This window comes from Eschrichtius robustus, chromosome 3, assembly GCF_028021215.1.
Source record: "Eschrichtius robustus isolate mEscRob2 chromosome 3, mEscRob2.pri, whole genome shotgun sequence".
In the NCBI taxonomy this organism is placed as follows: Eukaryota; Metazoa; Chordata; class Mammalia; order Artiodactyla; family Eschrichtiidae; genus Eschrichtius; species Eschrichtius robustus.
Window position 1 is genome coordinate 150,162,726 of NC_090826.1, and position 26,447 is coordinate 150,189,172.

At 45.5% G+C, this 26,447-nt stretch overlaps 1 protein-coding gene across 2 annotated transcripts in view; it reads left to right on the plus strand.

Annotated features, from left to right (window-relative positions):
- The window catches only part of KCNH1 (potassium voltage-gated channel subfamily H member 1), a 416,616-nt gene that overhangs the window by 313,256 nt on the left and 76,913 nt on the right, over positions 1-26,447 (plus strand). For both annotated transcript variants that reach the window (XM_068538430.1, XM_068538431.1), the window contains exon 10: positions 8,882-9,078. In XM_068538430.1, the coding sequence (XP_068394531.1) occupies positions 8,882-9,078 (197 nt within the window). The remainder of the gene's footprint in view (positions 1-8,881; positions 9,079-26,447) is intronic.

Here is a 26,447-nt window from a genome sequence, read left to right on the forward strand (position 1 = left end):
TTAAGGAACCTCCAAACTGTTCTCCATAGTGGCTGTATCAATTTACATTCCCACCAAGAATGCAAGAGGGTTCCCTTTTCTCCACACCCTCTCCAGCATTTGTTGTTTGTAGATTTTCTGATGATGCCTATTCTAACCGGAATGAGGTGATACCTCATTGTAGTTTTGCTTTGCATTTCTCTAATAATTAGTGATGTTGAGCAGCTTTTCATGTGCTTTGTGGCCATCTGTATGTCTTCTTTGGAGAAATGTCTATTTAGGTCTTCTGCCCATTTTTGGATTGGGTTGTTTGTTTTTCTAATATTGAGCTGCGTGAGCTATTTATATATTTTGGAGACTAATCCTTTGTCCGTTGATTCGTTTGCAAATATTTTCTCCCATTCTGAGGGTTGTCTTTTCGTCTTGTTTGTAGTTTCCTTTGCTGTGCAAAAGCTTTTAAGTTTCATTAGGTCCCATTTGTTTATTTTTGGTTTTATTTCCATTACTCTAGGAGGTGGATCAAAAAAGATCTTCCTGTGATTTATGTCAAAGAGGGTTCTTCCTATGTTTTCCTCTAAGAGTTTTATAGTGTCCGGTCTTAAATTTAGGTCTCTAATCCATTTTGAGTTTATTTTTGTGTATGGAGTTAAGGAGTGTTCTAATTTCATTCTTTTCCATGTAGCTGTCCAGTTTTCCCAGCACCACTTATTGAAGAGAGAGTCTTTTCTCTATTGTATATCCTTGTCTCCTTTGTCATAGATTAGTTGACCATAGGTGCGTGGGTTTATCTCTGGGCTTTCTATCCTGTTCCATTGATTTATATTTCTGTTTTTGTGCCAGTACCATATTGTCTTGATTACTGTAGCTTTGCAGTATAGTCTGAAGTCAGGGACTCTGATTCCTCCAGCTCCGTTTTCTTCCCTCAAGACTGCTTTGGCTATTCGGGGTCTTTTGTGTCTCCATACAAATTTTAAGATTTCTGTTCTAGTTCTTTTAAAAATGCCATTGGTAATTAGAGGGATTGCATTGAATCGGTAGATTGCTTTGGGTAGTATAGTCATTTTCACAATATTGATTCATCCAGTCCAAGAACATGGTATATCTCTCCATCTGTTTGTATCATCTTTAATTTCTTTCATCAGTATCTTATAGTTTTCTGCATACAGATCTTTTGTCTCCTTAGGTAGGTTTATTCCTAGGTATTTTATTCTTTTTGTTGCAGTGGTAAATGGGAGTGTTTCCTTAATTTCTCTTTCAGATTTTTCATCATTAGTGTATAGGAATGCAAGAGATTTCTGTGCATAAATTTTGTATCCTGCAACCTTACCAGATTCATTGATTAGCTCTAGTAGTTTTCTGGTGGCATCTTTAGGATTCTCTATGTATAGTATCATGTCATCTGCAGTGACAGTTTTACTTCTTCTTTTCCAATTTGTATTCCTTTTATTTCTTTTTCTTCTCTGATTGCCGTGGCTAGGACTTCCAAAACTATGTTGAATAATAGTGGTGAGAGTGGACATCCTTGTCTTGTTCCTGATCTTAGAGGAAATGCTTTCAGTTTTTCACCATTGAGAATGATGTTTGCTGTGGGTTTGTCATATATGGCCTTTATTATGTTGAGGTAGGTTCCAACTATGCCCACTTTCTGGAGAGTTTTTATCAAAACTCAGTGTTGAATTTTGTCAAAAGCTTTTTCTGCATCTATTGAGATGATCATATGGTTTTTATTCTTCAATTTGTTAATATGGTGTATCACATTGATTGATTTGTGTATATTGAAGAATCCTTGCATACCTGGGAAAAAACTAGCTGCTCATGGTGTATGATCCTTTTAATGTGTTATTGGATTCTGTTTGCTAGTATTTTGTTGAGGATTTTTGCATCTATATTCATGAGTGATATTGGTCTGTAATTTTCTTTCTTTTTTTTTTTATAGCTACTTTATTTATTTATTTATTTATTTATATTTTTGGCTGTGTCGGGTCTTCGTTTCGTGCAAGGGCTTTCTCTAGTTGCGGCAAGCAGGGGCCACTCTTCATCACGGTGCGCGGGCCTTTCACTATCGCGGCCCCTCCTGTTGTGGGGCAGAGGCTCCAGACGCGCAGGCTCAGTAGTTGTGGCTCACGGGCCCAGTTGCTCCACGGCATGTGGGATCTTCCCAGACCAGGGCTCAAACCCGTGGCCCCTGCATTAGCAGGCAGATTCTCAACCACTGCGCCACCAGGGAAGCCCTGTAATTTTCTTTTTTTTGTAGTATCTTTGTCTGGTTTGGGTATCAGGGTGATGGTGGCCTCATAGAATGAGTTTGGGAGTGTTCCTTCCTCTGCAATTTTTTGGAAGAGTTTGAGAAGGATGGGTGTTAGCTCTTCTCTAAATGTTTGACAGGATTCACCTGTGAAGCCATCTGGTCCTGGACTTTTGTTTGCTGGAAGATTTTTAATCAGAGCTTCAATTTCATTCCTTGAGATTGGTCTGTTCATATTTTCTATTTCTTCCTGGTTCAGTCTTGGAAGGTTATACCTTTCTAAGAATTTGCCCATTTCTTCTGGGTTGTCCATTTTATTGGCATAGAGTTGGTTGTAATAGTCTCTTAGGATGCTTTGTATTTCTTCGGTGTCTGTTGTAACTTCTCCTTTTTCATTTCTAATTCTGTTGATTTGAGTCTTTTCCCTTTTTTTCTTGATGAGTCTGGCTAAAGGTTTATTAGTTTTGTTTATCTTCTCAAAGAACCAGCTTTTAGTTTTATTGATCTTTACTCTTGTTTTCTTTGCTTCTATTTCATTTATTTCTGCTCTGATCTTTATGATTTCTTTCCTTCTGCTAACTTTGGGTTTTGTTTGTTCTTCTTTCTCTAGTTCCTTTAAGTGTAAGATTAGATTGTTTATTTGAGATGTTTGTTGTTTCTTGAGGTAGGCTTGTACTGCTATAAACTTCCCTCTTAGAACTGCTTTTGCTGCATCCCATAGGTTTTGTATCATTGTATTTTCATTGTATTTTTTGATTTCCTCTTTGATTTCTTCAGTGATCTCTTGCTTATTTAGTAACGTATTGTTTAGCCTCCATGTGTTTGTGTTTTTTTCCCTGTAATTGATTTCTAATCTCATAGCATTGTGGTCAGAAAAGATGCTTGATATGATTTCAATTTTCTTAAATTTACTGAGGCTTGATTTGTGACCCAAGATGTGATCTGTCCTGGAGAATGTTCCCTGCGCACTTGAGAAGAAAGTGTAATCTGATGCTTTTGGATGGAATGTCCTATAAATATCAATTAAATCTATCTGGTCTATTGTGCCCTTTAAAGCTTGTGTTTCCTTATTAATTTTCTCTTTGGATGATCTGTCCATTGATGTAAGTGAGGTGTTAAAGTCCCGCACTATTATTGTGTTACTGTCGATTTCCTCTTTTGTAGCTGTTAGCAGTTGCCTTATGTATTGAGGTGCTCCTATGTTGGGTGCATATATATTTTATATTTGTTATATCTTCTTGGATTGATCCCTTGATCATTATGTAGTGTCCTTCCTTGTCTCTTGTAACATTCTTTATTTTGAAGTCTGTTTTATCTGATAAGAGTATTGCTACTCCAGTTTTCTTTTGATTTCCATTTGCATGGAATATCTTTTTCCATTCCCTCCCTTTCAGTCTGTATGTGTCCCTAGGTCTGAAGTGGGTCTCCTGTAGACAGCATATATATGTATCTTGTTTTTGTATACATTCAGCGAGCTTGTGTCTTTTCGTTGGAGCAATTAATCCATTCACGTTTAAGGTAATTATCGATATGTATGTTCCTATGATCATTTTCTTAATTGTTTTGGGTTTGTTTTTGTAGGTCCTTTTCTTCTCTTGTGTTTCCCACTTAGAGAAGTTCCTTTAGCATTTGTTGTAGAGCTGGTTTGGTGGTGCTGAATTCTCTTAGCTTTTGCTTGTCTGTAAAGCTTTTGATTTCTCCATCGAATCTGAATGAGGTCCTTGTGGGGTAGAGTAATCTAGATTCTTCCCTTTCATCACTTTAAATATGTCATGCCACTCCCTTCTGGCTTATAGAGTTTCTGCTGAGAAATCAGCTGTTAACCTTATGGGAGTTCCCTTGTATGTTATTTGTCATTTTCCCTTGCTGCTTTCCATAATTTTTCTTTGTCTTTAAGTTTTGCCAGCTTGATTACTATGCGTCCCGGCATGTTTCTGTTTGGATTTATCCTGTATGGGACTCTCTGCACTTCGTGGACTTGGGTGGCTCTTTCCTTTCCCTTGTTAGGGAAGTTTTCAACTCTAATCTCTTCAAATATTTTCTCGGGTCCTTTCTCTCTCTCTTCTCCTTCTGGGACCCCTATAATGCGAATGTTGTTGCGTTTAATGTTGTCCCAGAGGTCTCTTAGGCCATCTTCATTTCTTTTCATTCTTTTTTCTTTATTCTGTTCTGCAGCAGTGAATTCCACCATGCTGTCTTCCAGGTCAGTTATCCGTTCTTCTGCCTCAGTTATTCTGGTATTGATTCCTTCTAGTGTAGTTTTCATTTCAGTTATGTTATTGTTCATCTCTGTTTGTTTGTTCTTTAATTCTTCTAGGTGTTTGTTCTTTAATTCTTCTAAATATTTGTTAAACATTTCTTGCATCTTCTCGATCTTTGCCTCAATTCTATTTCTGAGGTCCTGGATCACCTTCACTATCATTATTCAGAATTCTTTTTCTGGAAGATTTCCTATCTCCACTTCCTTTAGTTGTTTTTTGGGGGTTTTATCTTGTTCCTTCATCTGGTACATAGCCCTCTGCCTTTTCATTTTGTCTGTCTTTCTGTGAATATGGTTTTTGTTCCACAGGCTGCAGGATTGTAGTTCTTCTTGCTTCTGCTTTCTGCCCTCTGGTGGATGCGGCTATCTAAGAGGCTTGTGCAAGTTTCCTGATGGGAGGGACTGGCGTTGAGTAGAGCTGGCTGTTGCTCTGGTGGGCAGAGCTCAGTAAAACTTTAATCTGCTTGTCTGCTGATGGGTGGGGCTGGGTTCCCTCCCTTTTGGTTGTTTGGCCTGAGGCGACCCAACACTGGAGCCTACCCGGGCTCTTTGGTGGGGCTAATGCAGATCCTGGGAGGGCTCACGCCAAGGAGTACTTCCCAGAATATCTGCTGCCAGTGTCCTTGTCCTCAGGGTGAGACAGAGCCACCCCCTGCCTCTGCAGGAGACCCTCCAACACTAGCAGGTAGGTCTGGCTGAGTGTCCTATGGGGTCACTGCTCCTTCCCCTGGGTCCTGGTGCACACACTACTTTGTGTGTGCCCTCCAAGAGTGGAGTCTCTGTTTCCCCCAGTCCTATCAGAGTCCTGCAGTCAAATCCCACTGGCCTTCAAAGTCTGATCCTCTGGGATTTCCACTGCCCATTGCCGGAACCCCAGGTTGGGAAGCCTCACTTTTAGCTCAGAACCTTCACTCCAGTGGTTGGACTTCTGTGGTATAATTGTTCTCCAGTTTGTGAGTCACCTACCCAGCATTTATAGGATTTGATTTTATTGTGATTGCCCCCCTCATACCATCTCATTGCGGCTTCTCCTTTGTCTTTGGATGTGGGGTATCTTTTTTGTTGAGTTCCAGTGTCTTCCTGTTGATGATTGTTCAGCAGTTAGTTGTGATTCCAGTGCTCTCACACGAGGGAGTGAGAGCACATCCTTCTACTCCACCACCTTGAACCAATCCTCTATAGCTTTTTAAATTGAAGTATATTTGACATACAATATTATATGTTATGGGTATACAGGATAGTGATTCACAATTTTTAAAGGTTATATTCCATTTATAGTTATTAGAAAATGTTGGCTATATTCCCCATGTTGTACAGTATGTCCTTATAGCTTATCTTATACCTAATAGTTTGTACCTCTCACTCCCTTACCCCTATATTCCCCCTCCCCCCTTCCCTCTCCCCACACTGGTAACCACTTGTTTGTTCTCTGTATCTGTGAGTCTGCTTCTTTATTGTTTTATTCACTAATTTGTTGTATTGTTTTTAGATTCCACATGTAAGTAATATCATACAGTATTCGTTTTTCTTTGACTTATTTCACTTAGCATAATACCCTCCAAGTCCATCCCTGTTGCTTCAAATGGCAACATTTCATTCTTTTTTATGGCTGAGTCATATTCCATTGTGTGTTTGTGACATGTATACACACATACACCGCATCTTCTTTATTCAGTCATCTGTTGATGGAAGCTTAAGTTGCTTAAAGGAAGTAATCTTAATAAGAATTAGGCAAGATTACCAATGGTCTACTCTCAATAGTTCTGGCTTAGTTATACAACATTTGATCACAGTAGGAGACTGCAGAACTTGTAAATTCTGCATTTTCTCACTGATGGGCAAAATGCTCACTTAGGAGAACCTGCCCATTAGAGCCACCTCTAGCTCTTTCTCATCTTGTTATTTCAGGGAAGGAAGTGGGGTGCCAGTTCAGAGCTGGGATGATTTTCAGTGTTCCACTGGAATATTAGGTAAACAATTAAGTAATTTCTCATGGGCCTCTCATCCTAGAAGTCCATGATTCTGTGTGTTCTGGTTATCTATTTCTGCTTAACAAACAGCTCCTAAATTTAGTGGCCTAAGAAATTAATTGTTTCTCATAATTCTGTGGGTTGTTTGGCTCAGCTGGCTGGTTCTCCCTTGAACTTCCCACGTGTGGTTGCTGTCCAGCATTGGCTGGGGCTACAGTCATCGGAAGGCTCGACCGGGCTGGATGGCCAAGATGGCTTGCTTACATGACTGACAGAGCCTGGCTGTCCCCAGATCACTTCTATGTGACCTCTTGTGTGGTTTGTTCTTCTCAAAACATGGTGGTTGGGTCCAAGAGGGAGCATCCTGAGAGTAAGTGTTCCAAGAGACACACGCAGAAGCTACAAGGCTTCTTATGACCCTGCCTGAAAATCCTGGAACATCATTTCTGCCACATTCTATTGGTGAAGGCAAGAGACTAAAGTGAGTTCAGATTCGAGGAAAGAGAATTAGGCTTTGCCTCTTGAAGTAAGTTGCAGTATATGTGTAGGGTCCATTTTTTTTTTTTTTTACTATTTACCATACTGCATGTCAGAAAAAGAGCATTCTCTAGGAGAATAGGATTACATAATTATGAAAGGCATGAGAGGCATTGCAGAGCAGAAAAGAGGGGTTATAGAATGCTCCATATGTATGAATGAATTGGCCAGCCTTTTTGGTGAGGACTCCGTGCTAGGGAGCACACACTGAATGAACCTCTCTCCGTGGAAGCCAGGTGGTATCCCATTGAGAGAAACATTACCATCTGCTGGCCCCTGCCCTACATTAGCCCACTCATATAACAGATGGCTGAAAAACACCTGGTAAGGGAATTTAAATAGCACAGTTTTAAAGGCATATTTACCTAAATGCTACCCCAAGCATGTATCCTACTCATATTGAGTTGGTGAAACCATCTTCATAAATTAGAACTACACATTATTTCACAAACACATAGAGTAATGTGTCCAGTACACTTGCTTTTCAGCTCACGTCATGGAGGTGCTTAGAGAGGGCTGTACCCGTGGAGTACCTTATGTACTTAGAGTGGACACTTTTTGGTGTTTGAGAAAAAGTCAAGTTCTGTCCAGAAGCTTAAAACTCTAATTGCCTCCTTAGCCTGAATTAGGAAAACAGTTGCCCTGTAAATCACACTGAGTCGCGGGTACCTGGGTTCTAGCTGCAGAGTGTGGCTGATCTGCATGCATGGGCTGACAACTCCCTTGAGAGTTGTTAGATTGGTTTTCACCCTTGTTGCATTGTTTCCTTCCCCCCACCACACCACACCCCCCAAATACTCCTCTCTGGCTCCCTGGGGATTCAAATTTGTGTTTATCTGTGCTGAAAATTTAAAAGCAAGAGAAACAACATTTCAAGCTATTTATAACCAGAGGCTGTGCCAGGAATGAATTAAGCTTTGCATTAGACATATGTTAAAACATTGGTCTCTGGGAAAGGTAGGAAGAATATCCCTAGGTGTGATATTGGCAGATATAGCAGATATTTAGTGGAGATTGATAGAAGTTTGACCCAGAATATGGCTATGTGGGATGAGTACTCTATTGGCTTATTAAATATATTGTTAAATATAGTCTTGTGGAATACTAGGTGTAGAGGATCCTGGAGATGCCACTTATATAGGGCCCATCTTTTTATACTTTTTATACTTTTATACAGGAGGGCATTTGGCAAGGGGAGGAACATGGAAGGAGGTATGGGAGAGAGGGTGAGGAATGAGGCACCACACAAACATAAACCTCAGGGCAATGGACAGAGTGGGAGAGAAGAGGAACTCCACTCTTGCCTGACTCCTTCCATGTAGGTCATCCTAAACGGGGGAGACACCCCCTGTTCTTCAGCTTCTGACGAAGAGTCCACACCCTCCCCATCGCAGACTAGTGTGCGCCTCTCAGTCCCACTAACGTAGACCCACAATTCGCCTTCCTTCCTCACTGCTCTTTTGCCGGCAGATATTGTGAGAACTCCTACTGTGTGCCAGACACTGTGTTAGTGGACAGATGAGACACAGGAATGCTCATGTTGGGAGACAGACAAAAAACAAGTAAATAATATAATTGCCGACTATGACTGATGCTTCAGAAAACCGTGGGTGATAAAGAATAACATGGGGTTCCCATTTTGGATAGGGTGTTCAGGAGGTCACAAAGGAACCGAAAGTTATTGGTTGAACTTTGACATATATCCTATGGTATTTTAAAGTTTCTTAAATTGCATGTTGCTAAGGTCCAAATTAAAACCATTTTTGCCTTTTCTGAGCCCAAGCCAAGGAATGCCAAATGGACAGCAATTCTGGGAGACAGTGGGAAGCCAGCCCCGATGGCCAGACACCTCCTACTGATACTTTCCTCATCACCGTTTTCTCTCCTCAGGGAAGGGAGACGTGTTTGGAGACGTGTTCTGGAAGGAAGCCACCCTTGCCCAGTCCTGTGCCAATGTCAGGGCCTTGACCTACTGTGACCTGCATGTGATCAAGCGGGACGCCCTGCAGAAAGTGCTGGAATTCTACACAGCCTTCTCCCACTCCTTCTCCCGGAACCTCATTCTCACCTACAACTTGAGGAAGAGGGTGAGCTGGCAGTTTCAGTTTCTTTTCTACCAAGAGCAGTCTCTGTACACTTAGGATAACCATGTGGGCCAGGAAAGTCCTTTTGCTGTTTATTTAAATGGAGCAATTGGTTCTGTAGAGGTTCTGTTTGTTGCTTGCTCTTCGGAGCTTTTGCTATGAAATGAGAGAGAAAAGGATGGTGCTAGAGTAAAAGATGGATTGATTTTGGTGCAGAAGGGATTTGTTCATGAGTGTGTCTGAGGGCTTTTCCTCAGTAAAATCCTGACCTTCTAGCATTTTGAAAAGATGAGTAAAAAATGAGGTTGTTAGTCAATAAAATGGCTGAGTGGGACCACTTAATTAATATAAACTGAATTCTCCCTGGCGACTAGGACCCACTAAATGGTGTGAGGCTATTAGCCAGCTGGTAATAATAATTTTTTTTAAAGATATGAAAATGATTCAGTTGAGTCCAGAAAATAAGAAAGAGATGGAATCTGATTGCCTAGAGAATATTTTGTATACAACTGTCAATTTAACGGACTGAGAAATGATTTGTAGTTTTAAGAACCAGAAGATTTCTCATCTGAACTTGTTTCTTTCACCCTCACATCATCAGAATTGCTCCGTCTGTCTCTGCGAGGATTAAAATATGTCTTGTACTCTTGAGGTTTTCATAACTGATTTTCTTGCATTTCATTTATGTCCTTTAGTTAAGAAGTAGCTCTCAACCTATAGACATCATCTGGGAGGATTGTCATAGGAATCTTTTCAGAAATGACCTCACGATCTGCCCCCCCCCCCCAAACTGTTCCTCTTCTCGTGGTCCCTGTCTCTATTAACATTGTCTGTCTCGCCTCGGGGTTCCAGGTTAGAAACACTGCCGTCAACACTGATGCTTCTTCCCTGTCTCCCACGCCTCAGTTTACTCATCAGATCCTGCTGGTTCCACCGATGCTCTCAAACCTGAGTCCACACTTTGCATCCCCCCTCAGGGCTCTTCCTGAGCTCTTGGACCACGGCGCCCCTGATACAGAGTCTCCCCCTGCCCTGAAGCAAGCAATAGGCTCCAAACACACCCTCCTTCCCTGTGTCTCTCCTCAATGCGGTGCTTCCTCCTTGGCCACTTATGTGACCTTAAAGACTAATGGGATGACGTTACTCCCCTCCATAAAGACTTTTTGCCCCCACCCTAACTGCAGGATAATGTCTGCAAACTTCAGCACGGCTTATGTAGTTTTTCACATCTGGCCCAAACTTAACCCCTGAGCTCCAAGCCCAGCACTCTTCCCACGCCCACCACGCCCACCAGGAGAATGGCCCACACAGCTCTGCAGACATGCCACACCCTTTCAGAGCACTGTGTCTCTGCATGGGCTTCCTGACCTGGAATTCTTTTCTCTTCTTCCGCGTGTGACAAATTCCTGTTAACCCTTAAGAGTCTGCTGAAATGTTTATTTGTTCATCAAATCCAGTACATGCCAACTGAACCAGACTAGACGTATAAAACTGAGTAAAACTCAGTTCCCTAGCCTTAGGAAGCTCAAGTCTAATGGAGACAATCCACACGGGAAGGCTAAGTGTGGTACACGATGCTAAGTGCAATGAGTGTGATTTGTACAAGGTGTTTGTTACAGGAACATAAAGGAGAAGGGCAGATAAAGGGGGAGTCAGGGAGGAAGTATCGGTGGGGGTGGTGATACCTGAGCTGAGTCTTAAAGGATCAGTTTGCCAGACAAAGAGGAGGGTTGCACTTGGAGGAGCAGCTTGAGTAAAGGCACAGAGAAAGGAAACAGCCTTTTGCCTTCCAAGTTTTTTGTACAAAGTTCCAAACACCTGTCATTGGGTTACCCCAACAATGTGCTTCTACCTATTTTACATTACTTGAATTGCACTGCCTTGTGAGTCCCTGCTCAGAGACCTGGGAGGGCAAGGGCTTGGTATCCCCAGTGCCTAACCCAGCACGGGGAATTATAAAAACATCCGGGGATGGCATGGAGAAAGAGATGGGATCTCTGGGCCTCAGAATCCACATCATAAGATGTGAGGTTGTGGCCAGATGATTGATGATTTTTATGGTTCTGTGATTGGAAAGCTGGTCATTTAAATTCCAGTGGGGAATGGGTAGTGGGGGAGAAATGTGCATTCATAGTTCTTCCTTGTTTATCTGCGAACATGGAACACTTGCTGGTGATAGTTTTAGCCAAGTGGATTCTCTTAAAGTCTATTTTTTGATGGATTCCTTCTTTTTATGAAAGCAAGTTGATTATGATCAGCTTTCAGTGTTGCTGATAATATAAGTTGGAAAAAATGCACAGTTTGGGTTATTTGGAGGACTAATCATCTTGGAAAAATTGTGGATCAAGTAAATCTGTCTTAGAAAAACAAGGACGACAACAAAAACAACAACGTGTCAGCGGTCAGATTGTTTTTGTAAGTGCAGAATGATTGACAGCTCTGCAGAAGGGAAGACTCGGGGACCACGTTTCTGAAGGGCTGTGTGGAGGAGCATTTGGCATAGTCTGTGTGGCCACAAGGTGCAGAGGTGGAACCAAAGCTGTAGATAGTATAAGAAAGACCTCGGAAAAGATCGGAGCTGCCCATTGAACTCAATAGGTATCTGGTTTCTTGTCCTGGAGGTATTTAGGCATCCCCTGGAGACCCCTCAGAGACACTGTGGAGGGGACTTAACCATCCAATGGAGAGTCAGATCAGTTGATCTTCAAATGTCCTTCCAATCTCAAGTGCCTATGAGTCTGATATGGATCCGAGAGAATTTTAGTGACATCCTTTATATAAAGAGAGAAAAAAAAAGAGGCATTTTGGTATATTCATTGTAGTCTCTCATTTTGTCCTTCTGCGAATTAATGCCTAGTTACATAGGGCATAGAAGATGAGAACATTACATGCATGAATCATTCTTGTAGCTATTTTTTTCTGGCCAAATGAAGTGTATTCTTGCGGCTGTTTCTATCTTGGCAAAATCGAGTGTGTTATTTGCAAAGATTCCTGAGAACGCGGTGCCTTTGACATCTGTCTGGGGAGTCGTTCGGTCCTGTAGATGTCCTCCAGTGCACAGCGAGAACTCTGTGCTGGAAGGGGCCTCAATGTACATCCACTCTCTCCTCCATTTCACCACCACCCTCATTTCACAAATATGACATTTTATAGAAAGGTCATAGTGAAGAAAGAACCGGAGCCAGAAATGACTCACTGACCAGGCCTCCTCCTGCTTCTCACAGCTTCATGGCTGACCCTGGCCTCTGTATTCCAAGTCTCACCCCCTTATCCCTGAACCCATGTGTATGGGCACCACCCAGCCCTTGGCACTGCTCTTGGGACCCAGCTCATGGAGGACCTGTTACCTTCCTCCAAAGACACCTGAGGTCACAGGCAAGGATGAAGGAGGCAGAACCTGAAGGCCAATCGAGCATTTTGACCTTTGGTTTTCCTTGTCTGTGGGCTCTGAGCCAGATGAGACTTCAGTCTGCATCCTGCTCTGCCACTTAGTGCCTCTGCAAGCTCTAAATGCTTCCCCATCTGTAAAATGGGGCTGATGGAAAGGTCTACTTGTAAGATCATTATGAGGATTAAATAAGATAATATTTGCAAAGCTCCTACACACAGGTTCTAGAACATAGTATGTGCTCAGTTAAACTGTGAGTTGTTATTATTTTGTTTCATCCACTTGACACTCCCTTCTTTCTTATCTTAGGCTCCTGCCTTTGTGTGTACAGGGTACTCGCTCTGCAGCATGGCAGGGCACTTACTCTGCAGAATGTTCTGTGGGGTGGATGTTATCCCAGGGTTCTCTGCACCTCTTGCAGCAAAGGAGGGGCCAGCTGCTCTGGCCTCACTGTCCCTTTAGCTCCTGTCAGTGGCGAGGTCGGCGCACACCCACTCTTTTGGCTAGTTCCATTCTAGGAGGGAAAAATGAGGTTGTTCTGACCTGTTAGGTCAGGTACCAGGGCATCAGTATTTTGCCAAGAGGAAAGCATGGCATCCTCCTCTCTTCTGAGGAGGTGGCATGTAGTTCATGAAAAAAAGGGGAAGTGGGACCTTCCTCATCTCAGACCCTCGGCTTCCTAGGATGTCAGGCTCTCCGGGCATTTTCCTACAGGCAATCGGAGCTTTGTGCACTATTAATAGTAACATTATTACCAACTCCAGATACGTCACAATGTCAGTATATGTTTTATGTCAGCTTATTAAATCCTCAGAACAACCTCATGACATTACAGTACCAACCCCACTTCTCAGAAGTATAAACTAGGACCCCATGGAGAAGGGAATCACTTTTCCAAGGCCACCCAGCTCCTAAGGGGTAGATTCCAAACCGGCACCTGCCCCCACCTTCCTGATAAGCAGCATTGCATCCTGTGGTGGGCCTCGGTTAAGTGTGGCTCTCAGCTTTTCCCATGTTGGCATTCTTCAGCTTCTGCTTTCTCCCAGTCTGTTGACTTTTCAGGGGTGGCACAGATTGTCTCCAAAATATCTCCAATGGCCTTTGCTATCCTTCAGGACACTTGGAGGATACTTTATTGTACAGTAAATCACAGTCATATCCCAGGTTGCGAGACATGAGAGGTCTTCCCGTCAAAGTGACGGCCACACCATTGGTGGGCGTGCTGGGGAGGCATGGCCCAGCAGGTCAGCTTGGCCGTGATGTTAGTGACTTACTAAAAAGAGCACCCGCTTTGGAGTTAAGGACCTGGTTTTGAACCCTGGTGTGGCTCCTGACTAGCTGTGTGCCCTTGTGCAAGTTACTGAACTGTTCTAAGCCTCAGTTTCCTCATCTGTGAAAAGGGTCTAATGAAAGTCCCTCCTAACTAGGTTTATTGAGAAGATCATATGCATTAAAACAAAAAAGTTGACATAGTGCCTATAGGAACCACTCGCTACATATTTATTCCCTCTCTTCCCTGCCACCCATCCTCACCTTCCACCTTCAGTCCAGGAGGTTCTGAGTTCATGCTTTGCCCCTCTTTGTTTATAACCAGACCCTTTCTTGAATCAGTGTTTCGCCTGGGCTCTACTCGCCTTACGACCGGGGAAGAGGTCTCACTTCCCAGGTGCTGGCTAGGAGATTGGTTCTCCTGCTCATTGTTAGGACAGTAGAGGAAGCGCACCTCAATTAAATGATGTATTGCAGACAAGCAGTTAGGTAATTAGCAGCAGTCAGTGCATGGGATAATTGGCATGTAGGTAATTAGTAGGGTGGAGCTCATTCTCTGTGTAGGGCGCTTTATTTTTAAAGCCAGTATTTTTATGTTTTTAAGTATGTTTTGCATTGTGTTTGCATATAGTAATTTGTTCCAAGATGGATTTTTCTTATCTTGATAAGGCCCCAATGTAGTGAGTTTGGGAGGGAGTTGGGACTGTAGTTACTGGTGGTTTCAAAGCGCCAGTTTTCTAAAACTGAGGTTGCCATAGTGAATTGTCTTGAATACTATATGTACATTTCTAGCCCACTTTAACAAAAGGGCATTTTATTCTGGTGAAGAGGAGGTCCAAGCATTGGAGGCTTGGAGAGAGCTCTGTGTATAAGTGGCATTGGAAAGCCTTTCAGTTTTCTCCCTGAACAAATTCTTCTGGAAGGTTGGTAAGATGGAAAGACAGCACCACAGAACCAGGTGCTTAGAAATACATCCCCTTCCTCACTGAAGAACTAAGTTTTCAAAATGATCTCTACACAGCCCATATTTTCCTTGTCATTCTTCCACAGTGAGGGCTTCTGTAGAATTAAAATCATCTATTAAACTGTCAAGCTATAAAGATTATTTTAAAATCAGGGTGTTGGAATTAAGGGTGGGAAGGGGACACATGATGTGAGTGATAAGACCATAATTCTTTCAGGACAACAAAATATAAACCAAAGCCAAGTCCTTTTTTCATCAAGAGGATCAGAAGTGATGTTAGGGACCTGGGAGGCCTTCCATAGATTTTCGGGGATCCTCCCTAGTACCCCAAAAAGCATATAGCAGAACCCCATCATGATCCCAGGGGTGGGAGATAATGAAAGGGCTCCGTGCTTCATTATGTATAACTCTGCTTAAACTGCAGGTGGTCAGGCTATATCCAGCCATTTCCAAGGTAGCAATAAAGTTCTGCAATAAGAATAGGCTTTAAAGGAAGATCTTCACATCTGGGCTCAGCCACTTGTTAGCTGGGGAGGTGTGGGCAGCAGGCGGGGGGGAATTTGAACAAGTACAACTATTGCTCTTCTGTGGATTCATCCTGTCTGCCCCAATGGGTGGCTGTGGAAGGGTGATCAAGTGCCAGACACAGTGCCTTACAGGTAGTAGGTACACAGCTGGGTTAGTTCTCTTCCATTATCGGTAGGAATGGAGGCAGCAGAGCAAAGAAGGAGAGCAGGGGCTGTAATAGTTTGGCTCATAGAATAATCATATGGAGGCAAGTCAAGAATACTTGAAATACTTCAAATCCTGGCTCTCTTTTTAGTGACCTTGGGCCAGTTACCTAACCTCTCTGGGCCCCAATTCACTCATTGATAATATAGGAGTGGTAATAGTACCTTAGAAAGGTGCTTTGACGAAGCAAGTTCTCAATGTACGTGTTGCTATCGTTATTGTTATTGATGAGCTTAGCTTTTCTGGGAATTCAGAGACCCTGTCAGGTGCTACAAGTTTTAAAAGGGGAGTAGGGGCTAAACTGTAACACCTGGAAATCTCCCAGACAGATGATTCCAAGATCTGTGCCTGGACCCCGCAAGTAGCACCAGAGGACCAGGTGATTCATCAGGGAGGTTTGGTAAAGAATGGTGCTGTTGGACTCATCATCACAGATCCGATTTCCTCCTGGGACAGAATAGATGGAAGGACTGGAAGAGCCCAACGTGGAAGCAGTGGTGGGGGAGGGACGCTGTAATTTATCTGAACTCTTATCATCCTTGATGTCCTGGGACACAGTGTGTTTACCACAAGTTAGAAAGGATCCGGTCTACCTTAGAGGACCGCCACGCCAATGCAGTCCTTTGGAGAGTGATGTACCTTCCTAATATTTTCTTAGAAGTGTGTGGTTGACTCATAATAAATAGGGTGGTGCTAATAAGTCTCAGACCATGGGCTCAGTCCCCAGGTGAGCAGGTTGGCGTCCCGAAGTCTCAGATGTTTAGCCCAACATTTCTCACATTTATTTGGCCCCTGAACACGTTTTTGAATTATACCAATAAGTATCTATTATCTATTTTAATATACTTCATAGCATCCATCAGAGCTAGTGTTTTTAGAACATCTTTGGGAAACAGGAACTAGATGATCTTTAATGTCTCTTCTGGCTCAAATGGTCAGTGACCTGTAGAATGGACAGGTGTTGTCCGTGAAACATCAAGAAGCCAATGGGAGTGGCAGTGGGAGTGTCCCTCACTGGGTCCTCGGTAAATCCCCAGCAGAGGTTGCTGGCGGAGTCTCCCTGCTTTCTGAACAGCCTCCTGAACTCAGCTTTCCCTCACCTCCCCACAAGCACTCAGTAGCCCATCGTTTTCTAGAGGGCAGCCAGCCTTACGTTATCCAAGAGCATCTGGCTGCACATGTGCTAATAGAAGGCTGCTGAGACATGTTTTCTCCCTGGCCTCGAAGGCCCTCCTTGCAAGTTACTTTCCAGTTATTTTATTGGCTCAGTCAGATTTCATGTTCCTACCTCATCTGCCATGTGTCTGAGCTTCCTTGTTCCCATTTAAATGCTCTTCCTACTCTTAAAAGTTTTCTCTTTGGCTATGAGCTCATTCTTATGAATTTTGCCAGTGAGTCATGGAGGTTTTTATTCCAGCCCCTACTGTTAGGAAGTGGAAAGTCAGGATTTGAACCTAGGCTGCCTGTCATAATGATAACTACCTTCTGAGATATTAGAATAAAGGAATCAAATGTTAGTTCAACCCCTCCAAGGGAGCTTGGGATGCCGGCATCAGGAGCTCACACGCAAATCTATCCCGGCCCAGATGCCCATGCAGATGGTTTCTAGTATAATGTGTGTCACGGAGCTACCCAGTTTTGGTGCTTCTCACTGCAAACTTTGTTGGGTGTAATTTACTTGTTACCAGTGTCGCTTAATGGTCTTGTCCTGCCCTTACTTAACTTAAACTTCTAGAGTAAATCCACAGTCAGGCCAGGACTCCATATAGCTTCTCTTCAGTCTCTCTGGTATAGGTGAGGCCCTGTGTCCTTTTGATCCAATAAGCACTGGTAGCTCTCGCTATACTTCCCATTAACTCTGTGTGTCTTTCTTGCTATATAGAAGCTCCTTGAGGGCTGAGCCGTGTCTGCCTGACTCGCCTCTGTCCTGATCAATTCTCTTAGAGCTTAGTACAAAGTAAGCATTCAATAGTTGAATGAATGAATGAGTGAATGAATGAATGAACTCGCCGACCAACCAACCAACCAACAAATGAACATACAGGTCCATCAACTTATTGGCCATGTGCCTTTCTCTTGTTATTGCTATAGATTTTTGAAGCCTTGACTGTAAGATGGTATCTGTAGAAACACCTCTCCTATCTCCCTCCTAATCTTTGCCCATATATCCCACACCATCCCTTTCCCATTTTTTCTTCCCCAGGCCCTGGGTATAGAGATCTCTCAGCCTCTGTAGGTACCACTGATGCCAGCATAAAATAATAACAATCACCCTCATATACTGAGTGTTTCCCAGCCAAGTACACGCTAAAACCTTTATATGCATTATTATCTCATTTCTGTGCAGAGCAACCTGAGGCCCAATTAGGTTAAATAATTTGCCCCAGATCCAGTAAGTTAATTGGAGCTAGAATTTGAGCCCAGGTCTGGCAATCACCAAGATTGTACTCTTGCTTTTGTGCCCCTCCTCTAATGTGGACCCCACGTCCCAGATCCAGGGATAGCAGCCCTGGTCCCTGTGCCCTCAGTTCCCCTGAGGAGTCCGTCAGCCACACAGGGCTTTGGAGGCTGCAGCACGCCCTGCCTGTCTCCTGTGTAATTCCATTAGAGAGCTGTGGCCTAAGGGCATCTGGGCCTCCTGGAAGGCACCCCAGGTCTAGATGACTGATGGCATTTGAATGTTTGCTGTTTGTTCAGAGAAGGGGGAGGGGGATCCAGGTGAGTCACATAATCTAACGATGGAGTAGAAACCAGAAAATCGGAGACAGAGTGATCCTCCTGACAAGTTCTCTTTGGCACTCAGCTCTGGCACCATGGAGGTGGCATAAAATCCTTGTGATGATCTGCGGCAGGAATATCCAGAGCTGCAGTTTGTCCCAGACCATTATGAAAGGCCAGAGGAATGACCTTCAGCTCTCAATTGGGTGGCCAGCTGGGCCGGAGATTTGCAGCTGGGCAGGCTGAAGAGTCACGCTGGGGCCCGGAACACAGCCAGGGCTGGGGAAAGGCCTTAACGTCAGAGTGGGCATAGGAGAACCATGAGTCTAAGCCCTTTCTAGCCCAGGAGTAGTTAGCAAAGGCTTTGAGGGGGTAACTTTGAGCTGGATCTTGATGGAGGGGAGGTGGGAATTTACCTGACTGGGAGAGAAATCCAGTCCTATGGGGGTACACTTGTGTTTTATGGAAGGCAACTCTATGCCCCATGGAGGGTACCCCCCATGCCTGATGCCAAAAACTCAGCCTCTGTGCACTGGTGCTGAATTGAATCTCGGAGATAGAGTTTTGGGTGAAGTAGAAAAGAAGAGCTTTATAGCTTTGCCAGGCAAAGGGGGCACAGCGGGCTTGTGCCCTGAAAAATTGTTTGTCCCAACCCAGGAGGATCTGGTGAGGAGTTTTATAGCGATGGTTCAAGGGTGGGGTTGCGGATAAGATCAGAGTATGTGTAGGACCTGCACTCCTTTAATCTGGCCTCAGGTAATCTCTTGATGAGCTTCTCTGATCCTTTTAATCTGGCCTCAGGTGGTCTTCTCTGGAATGACGAATGCTGACATCTTCCATTTGTTGGGGGTTTTAGTTCTGTAGAAGAGCTCGAAGATATTGTTATGTGTATCCCTTGAGGTGGAACCAGGACCCTGCCCCAAGGCTGCACTATTCTTTCTTGGCTCCTCCCCCCTTGTCTCTGCATCCCCTCCCTTCCCTGATTAGCAACTGTTCGAATCTGCCCTTTGGGACTCAGGGAAGGTCATGGAGGCTGGAGTCTATATCCTACAAACAAGAAACGGGGGACACAGAAGGGCTTCCTTGCCCAGGAGCCCCACAGGGTCCTGCTTGGTTTCATGCCTCATGGTGGGCAGCACACAGAGATGGCTGGTTAAATGGCTGATACTTAATCAGGAACGTGTCTTTGCATGGATGACGGGAAAATAGTGAATATAATCAGTAAGAATCCGAGAAGAGAGGGCCTGCTGAGGGAACAACTAGCCAGTGTCCTCACCCCTCAATTTTTTTTCTTTTTTCTTTTTTTCTAAAACCCCACCTGGTTTTACCTATGAAGAGGTTGCTTGAAGACTTCAAAAGGGCATTTGTCCCAGACTTACAGGCTAGGGCAGCTTCAGGATTCTCCTTTCCTAGAGGTGTCTAGAGACCCCAAGGAGAAGTGGGCTAGGATATGATGCTCTCCGGGGGCCAGAGTGAGCTTGCTATCTCTTCTGTACCCATCAGTGTTGTAGGGACCCAGCAGCAACTCAAACCTTTTTACTTTCCAGGCTTTTACATCCACCTGACTGTCCCTGGGCTGCCTGTAATAGCAAGAGCCTGCGTATTTTCCAGAACAGATTTAATTTTTAAGCAGCCCCTTGCTACAGGCAGCATGCCAAGGATGGTGCCTTTTTCCTCGGAGATCTATTTGCAGACAGCTCCTGCGTTCTGCTGCATTTCCCAGCACACTCCTCGCAAGTGCTTAAACCAGACATGAAATAGCTTCTGGTTCACAGAGTATGAATTTTTAAAAGAGGGTACTTGTTTGTATTATCGCAGGGAAAATCCTGCACTCCTCCAGCTGGAGCACGTCATACATTTGGCGCCTCCTGTTGGTGAGGTGTGATAATGCATCTAACCGTGTTGGACCTCTGTAACCAACTGGATGCATGGAGAAGAGAAGCTGGTCCCAGTAACTGAAACAGGGAGAGGGCTTCCCCAGGCCTGGGACAAATCCTATGGCAGATGGCAGCGGGTGGGAGAATGACATGGAAAAAAAAGAGAACACCTGCAGAGTTAGGAATTGGCATAGATCACTTAAAATCCTTGGCGACCGAAGTTGATTGGACTTGTGATGATCATTTCACAATATATACAAATATTGAATCATTATGCTGTACACCTGAAACTAATAGAATGGTACTTGTCAATTGTATCTCAATTAAAACAATACTGAAAATCCTGACAAAGTACACTACTCAGGGCTCTAGCTAGCAGCAGGCCATGCAGTAAACTGGTGACAGTTCCTTCCCTGAAGTCCCATTCTCAAGCACTTGGAGGAATTTCGCCATAGGAATTTGAACTCAATTTCATAAAAGAGATGATGAAATGATTATGTAAGGCTAGGGGTGGGGGTGGGGTGTGAAGGGTGCTGCTTTCTCTGACATCCTCTCTGTCTGGTTTTCACTTGGCTCTGGGGAGGACTCAGAAAACTTGCTCTGAGTGGAAGCCACTTTCTTTTACTCTAGAACAGTGAGGGTGTGGGGAAAGAATTGGGCTAAGGGAAAGAAAGGGGAGAGAGAAATAAAGGCAAAGGATACCTGTGACTGGAGAGTTGCAGGGGATGAGCGGATTTGGCAGGCATTATTTATTGAAGAGAGGAAACTGGTCCTTGCTGTGCACAGCTGAAATTTCGCACAGGGAGGCAGATGCCTTTGCTAACCCCGAACTGTGAGCTGGGCTGGAAGAAAAACCTAGGGCAGAGCCGGCGTTCCAAATTCAATTTTCTCAACCCTTCTGCCTCAAGGCCAGATGAATCCAGCAGCAGAGCGGCTTTGTTTCACTGTTTGTGTCACTGCATGTCGAGGCAGCTGAGAAGCTGCCAGGCTTTTCATCCTGGGCTTTGTGTTTCAGCACCTCCTAATTCCACTCTGACGTTCCTCTCAGGTTAGAACCTGAACAGGGATGCTTTGGGCGCAAGGCTTGTTGGCTGGTGCTCCTAATTACGGTCCCAGTGACAAAACTCCTTGGAGTCTATAATCAGTAACTTCAAGCAGTGTTTCTCCACGTCCCCCAGCCCAACTCACCTGACAGCGCAGCTGCGTCCCGTGCCACGTGCAGGGGCAGCACCCGCGGTGCTCTGTGCTTCTTCCTCCCCGCTCCGCACTGCTGGTGACCGCTCATGTGCTCAGGGCGCACAGAGGTGGCCAGAGCATAGCAGCTGCCCCTCTGTCACCGTGTGGGCTTTGGCTGCTGTCTCCTTCTGCAGAGCCAGGCACCGTTTGCACGTGGGCATGCGAGCCCTTCTCACTTCCATGGCTAGAGGTTTGCAGGCTTCCCCATGGACCGGGCTGTCTGCCAGCAGTGTTGCTGTTGCTGTGGGTGTGTGTGTGTGTGTGTGTGGGTGTGTGTGTGTGTACTCACGTGCACACACGCAGCATTTCCTCCTGTCAAATACTAGTCCTAAAGGAAGCAGCCAGGGAGAAGAGAGCTGGATAATCCACCAACCATTCCCTGGATCCAATCACCCCAAGCATCTTGTTCCTTCACCAGCTGGTGTTGTCGGGTCCGCTTTGCTTGGCTAGGGAAGTATTTTTTTCTTCCTTTGCATTAGAGGTAAAGATTCACCTGACATCTGTAGCTCAGAAACCCTGTCATGTGCCGTGTGGTGATCCGTTGTTATTCATCTACATGTGTACTTTATGGAGAGTAAATGTCCCCATTTGGGGCTACTTGCTTGAGCCCCAAATCCTTCGTAAGTACAATAGGCTGATTATAGGGCTGGGGAAGGGCCTGGGGAGAATAGGAACCGTGCACGTAATGCACTCTGGGTGCAGGACCTTCTAGGCCAGGGGCCTTTCATGGCGTTTACAAATAATTCATGCCTACAACCCCCCAGTGGGTTTACTATGGGTTATTTATGATCCTGAGGCTTTGGTTCAGGAAACAAAATATGCTCCTCCATAGAAACAGTGGGAAGCGTGCGTCCGAGGCCCTGGCCTGAGCCTGACAACAAATGTCCAGGGCACGTGTTGCCGCTTCCTGTCACTGAGGCCAAGGACAGACCCGCGGAGGAGCCAGGCCTCAGGCTTTCTTAGGCTGTCAGTGGCATTTGGACTCCAAGTTTCAATTGTAGTTGACTTTGTTTCCACGTTATCTGCATGTCTCTACTATTATTTACGACTATGTCCTGTATGGCCTAGCAGTCTCAGATTTCCTTCATCAGTTGGAGCTTCCCAGGGTAAAGAAAGCCATCAGACCAGAAGCTTCTCTAGGTTGGTACACTGGTATCTCTCCACCGTCTCCCAACACGCACTCACACAGGGGATCCCCAAGGGCATTAGTTTCCTGCAGCAGCTGCTGTAACAGATGACCACACACTGCGTGGCTTTAAACAACAGGAATTTATTCTCTCACAACTTCTGGAGCCCAGAGGTCAGAAATGGTGTCAGCAGGGTGTCAGCCTTCCCTCTGAAGGCTCTGGGGGAGAATCCTTCCTTGCTTCTTCCAGCTTCTGGTGGCTCCTGGCGTCCCTTGGCTTGTGGAGGCATAACGTCCATCTCTGCCTCTGCCCTTTGCCCTTTGCCTTTGCCCTTTGCCTCTGTGCATCAAACCTCCCTCTCCTTTCACTTATAAATACACCAGTCATTGGATTCGGGGCCCACCCTAAATCCAGGATGATCACATCTCGAGATCCTTAAGTTAATTACATCTGCTGAGACCCTCTTTCCAAATAAAGTCACATTCACTGGTACTGGGATTTAGGACTTGGATACCTTTGGTGGGGAAGGGTGTAGTTTAACTCAGTACGCCTCCCTTTCCTCTTCCTCATCTGCCTTCTCTTCTTCCTCTTTCTACTCTTTTGCCTCCTCATCCTTCCCTTCTTCCTTCCTTCTCCTCTCCGCCCCTTTCCTCCTCTCCCTTCTTCTCTTCCTTGAGTGCATTTCCAGCACAGGAATTTTTTTTTCTCATAAGGAATCGTCTTGTGTAAGTTGTGTTTCTTCTCCTGGATGGTTCTTGGAATAAAGTCCCAGTATTTGGTTAAACCTTCAAGTCCCAGAGTAAAATATCATTTTCCCTTGCGTTCCCTTGAGTAGTGTCTCCTTTGAACCCTGTGGAACTCTCGGTTTGACATAGAGATTCACAAAGCACAGGAAGCATCAGAGTCACAGAAAAGAGCTTTGTGTTAGACATTAGAGAGAACTTCCTGCCGGTAAAGGTTATGAGATGCAGTAAGTAATACCTAAGCGGGCTATGGACTCCCCTTCCCTGCAAATGGTTAAGAACAACCCTTTGTTGATTGTCTAGCTCTGATCTCTGTCGTTTTCTTGTTCTGAAAATCTTTGATGGATTTCTCCAGTCTCAGAATAAAGTCCAGGCCCAGGGATCTCATATAAGCTCATATGCCAGCTGCCATGCACATTGCATCTTCATGCTGTTGTCTGATGCCCAGCCCCACAAGTTACAGAACATGCTGTGTACTTAACTTCTGCATGCGTCCTCTCCCTCAGGATGTCCTTCACCCTTCCTCACCACCTCCGTTGAAACCAATCCAGTCTTCAAACCCCAGCTCGGATTCTTCTTCCCACTTCTCCCCTCAGTCTGCATCCGGCTAGCATCTCTCTCTCCTCTGCTATTTTGTTTGTCCTTTAGAGGAGCTATCACTCACGGTTTCATGTAGGATTAAGCACATATTTAATTTTTCCTCTGGATTTGGGGGCCTTCTATTTTCATCCCTTGCATTTCTTCCTCCAGGGCCTGGCACTCATTAGACAATAGTTTAGGCTACTAGAGTCACAACTAAATTGCCACTGACCCTGCCTTTGTGGTTCAAGTTTAAAGTTCGCAGGTGGGGCCCCATGTTCTCAGCCAGCTTTCTCGTCCACCTGTCTCCAGCAGGCGCCCTCAGGCCAGGCCGGCTGCTCCCCCCAGGGTGACAAGTCATCTCAGTTTGCCTGGGGCTATCCTGGTTTCAGCATTTAAAGCTCCACATCCTCAGAAACTCCTCAGTCCCAGGCAAACTGATCACCCTACTCCACGCTCACCTTCTCCTGACTCTTGCTGAAAATCTCTGTGAATTGAATTGTAAGTCAGCCTCCATCTCTCTCTAGACATTTGTCATATAGCCGCTAAGACCGCTTTCCTTACCGGCAGGTGGGGGTCTTTCTGGCCCTGGCCCTGCACAGCCTCCCCAAGGCGTCCCCCAGTGTGGTCTCATACATGTGACCGTGAACTTCCCCCCAGCCCAGCGGCCTCCTCATAGGCCTGCCGTCTTTTCTGTTCCACCTCAACCCAGACTCACCTGATCCAAGTAGCTGCCCCTCCCAGGCGGCCGCTCCCTTCTCCTCCTCCTCCCAGTTCCTTGCCTTTATCACATCAAAGAGGTCCTGGGTGGACTGGATCCCAGTCAGAACCCTCCCCTCTCTGGAGACACAACTCAAAGATGCCTCCTCCATGAAGGTCTCCCCAGGAAACTCTTTCCTGCCAGCTTATCACCCACCCCCGCCCCCCATCATTCGTCCTCTGGGGGCTCCTAAGTGATTGAATGGAGCAAGACCTCTTGGGGAAAGTCCCTGGCGGCCTGGCCTAGCTGTCGGGACCTGGGTTCTACCACAAGTTTACCATTTGGGCAAGCTCTGAACCTCAGTTTTGTTCATTGTAAAATGAGAAAGTTGAGTGAACTCTAATGTTTTTATCAGCCTTACCAAACTCGGATTCTAAGGCTACCTGCCCACCCTGTCTGCTCTGGAGAGCCTAGATACTAATGTCCTAAGCAAGGCAGCATTGGCAGGAGGCCTCTGAGATTACATCCCCTATCACCTGTCTCTACTTGACTTGTAATTCCTATCTTTATCCTTTGATTCCCCATAATCCCATCCTGGCCTGGCTGTGAATAGGACAAAAAAAGCTGCCACCTACAGCTTAAGAGATTTTTAAAGTACAATTCGAAGACCATGATTCCTTTCCCATGACGTGGCTTCCAAAACTGAAGATTTAGGAGGCGAGGTTCAATTCCTGAGCCCTGTCCCTGGCTCAGTTTCCACCAGACCCAAAGCTATGTCTCATTTTTCCCTCTGTGCCCCAGATGAACTTGTCAGGACCTACTTGTTGCTGCCCTTGGATGTCTTCCATGTAGCTGAATCTGTTGAAGCAATGGGCAGGGTGACCTTCTGCTTCCAAATCTATCACGTGTGCATGTCTCTGCGTGCGGTGCACACACCGTGTTAACGTCTGCACCCACTTTACTTTCACATATTTTATCTCGTCTGATCCTTGCAATAACTTGGTGAGGTTGATGCTCTTATTTCTCCATGCAAAACCTGAGGCTCAAACAAGTGAAATGTGGGAGTATGTGGCAAAACAGAGCTTGAACTCAGATCCTCCAACTCCAAATCCCACGTCCTCTCCACTGGGCCACCCGCCCGTGTGTGCCTGCACGGGGATGGTGGGCAGCCTTGGATTCCCCCCACCTCCAACAAGGGCCCTGAGAACTCTGCACTGACAGAGGTGGCCGAGGGGAGCTGCTTCCTCCCCAGGTTAGTGCTGTAAACTGGCGCCTCTCGATCTTTAATGCGCACACAAGTCGGCTTCAGTCTTGCTAAGATGCAGATTCTAATTCAGCAGGTCTGGGGAGGGGTCGGAACTGCGTTTCTGACGAGTGCCGGCTGACGTTGGCGCTGCTCCTTGTGGACACTCCGAGGAGCACACTTGAGTGGCAGGGCTGTGGGCAGCTCTGGTTGACACATGCAGAGGGGAGAGGATGAGGCATCTATATCTTCCCAGGCCTGTACCCTGGAGTCCACTGTTCTTCCCCAAGTGGCCGAGGACATTGAGAGGCCCCAGAACGCTGATCCCTGGGTGGAGAGGGAGTGCTTCTGTGTGGAAACAGTTGTCATCGGTTGCCATCACCCAGGGCTCAGATGGTGAAAACAGGCGGTCTCCCTGCGGCCACAGTCAGGGTGGGAGGTGAGGGCCTGCCGGAGAGATGGCGGTGAAGGCCCCTTCTCCCCCTGACGCTGAGGTTCTGAGCATAGTACTGAGCTGTTTCTCGCTGGGGCTCTCTGAGTACTGCGCATGCTGTCCTTTCTCTGCTGTTCAATCCCCCTCTACTAGGTATCCTCTCTCGCCCTAGCGAAAACCTGCCCATCCAGTATCATCCCTTCTTATTTAAAAGCCCAGTTGAAAACACTCCCAAAAGCCTTCCCTGGTGCCCTACAGCCCATCTGTCTGTCTGCGTACGGGCGGCGTGCCTGCCTGGGCTCTGAGGTTGCCGTGGGTAACTTTCTTGCCCAGCCAGGTGCACTGGAGGCCTGTCCTATTTGG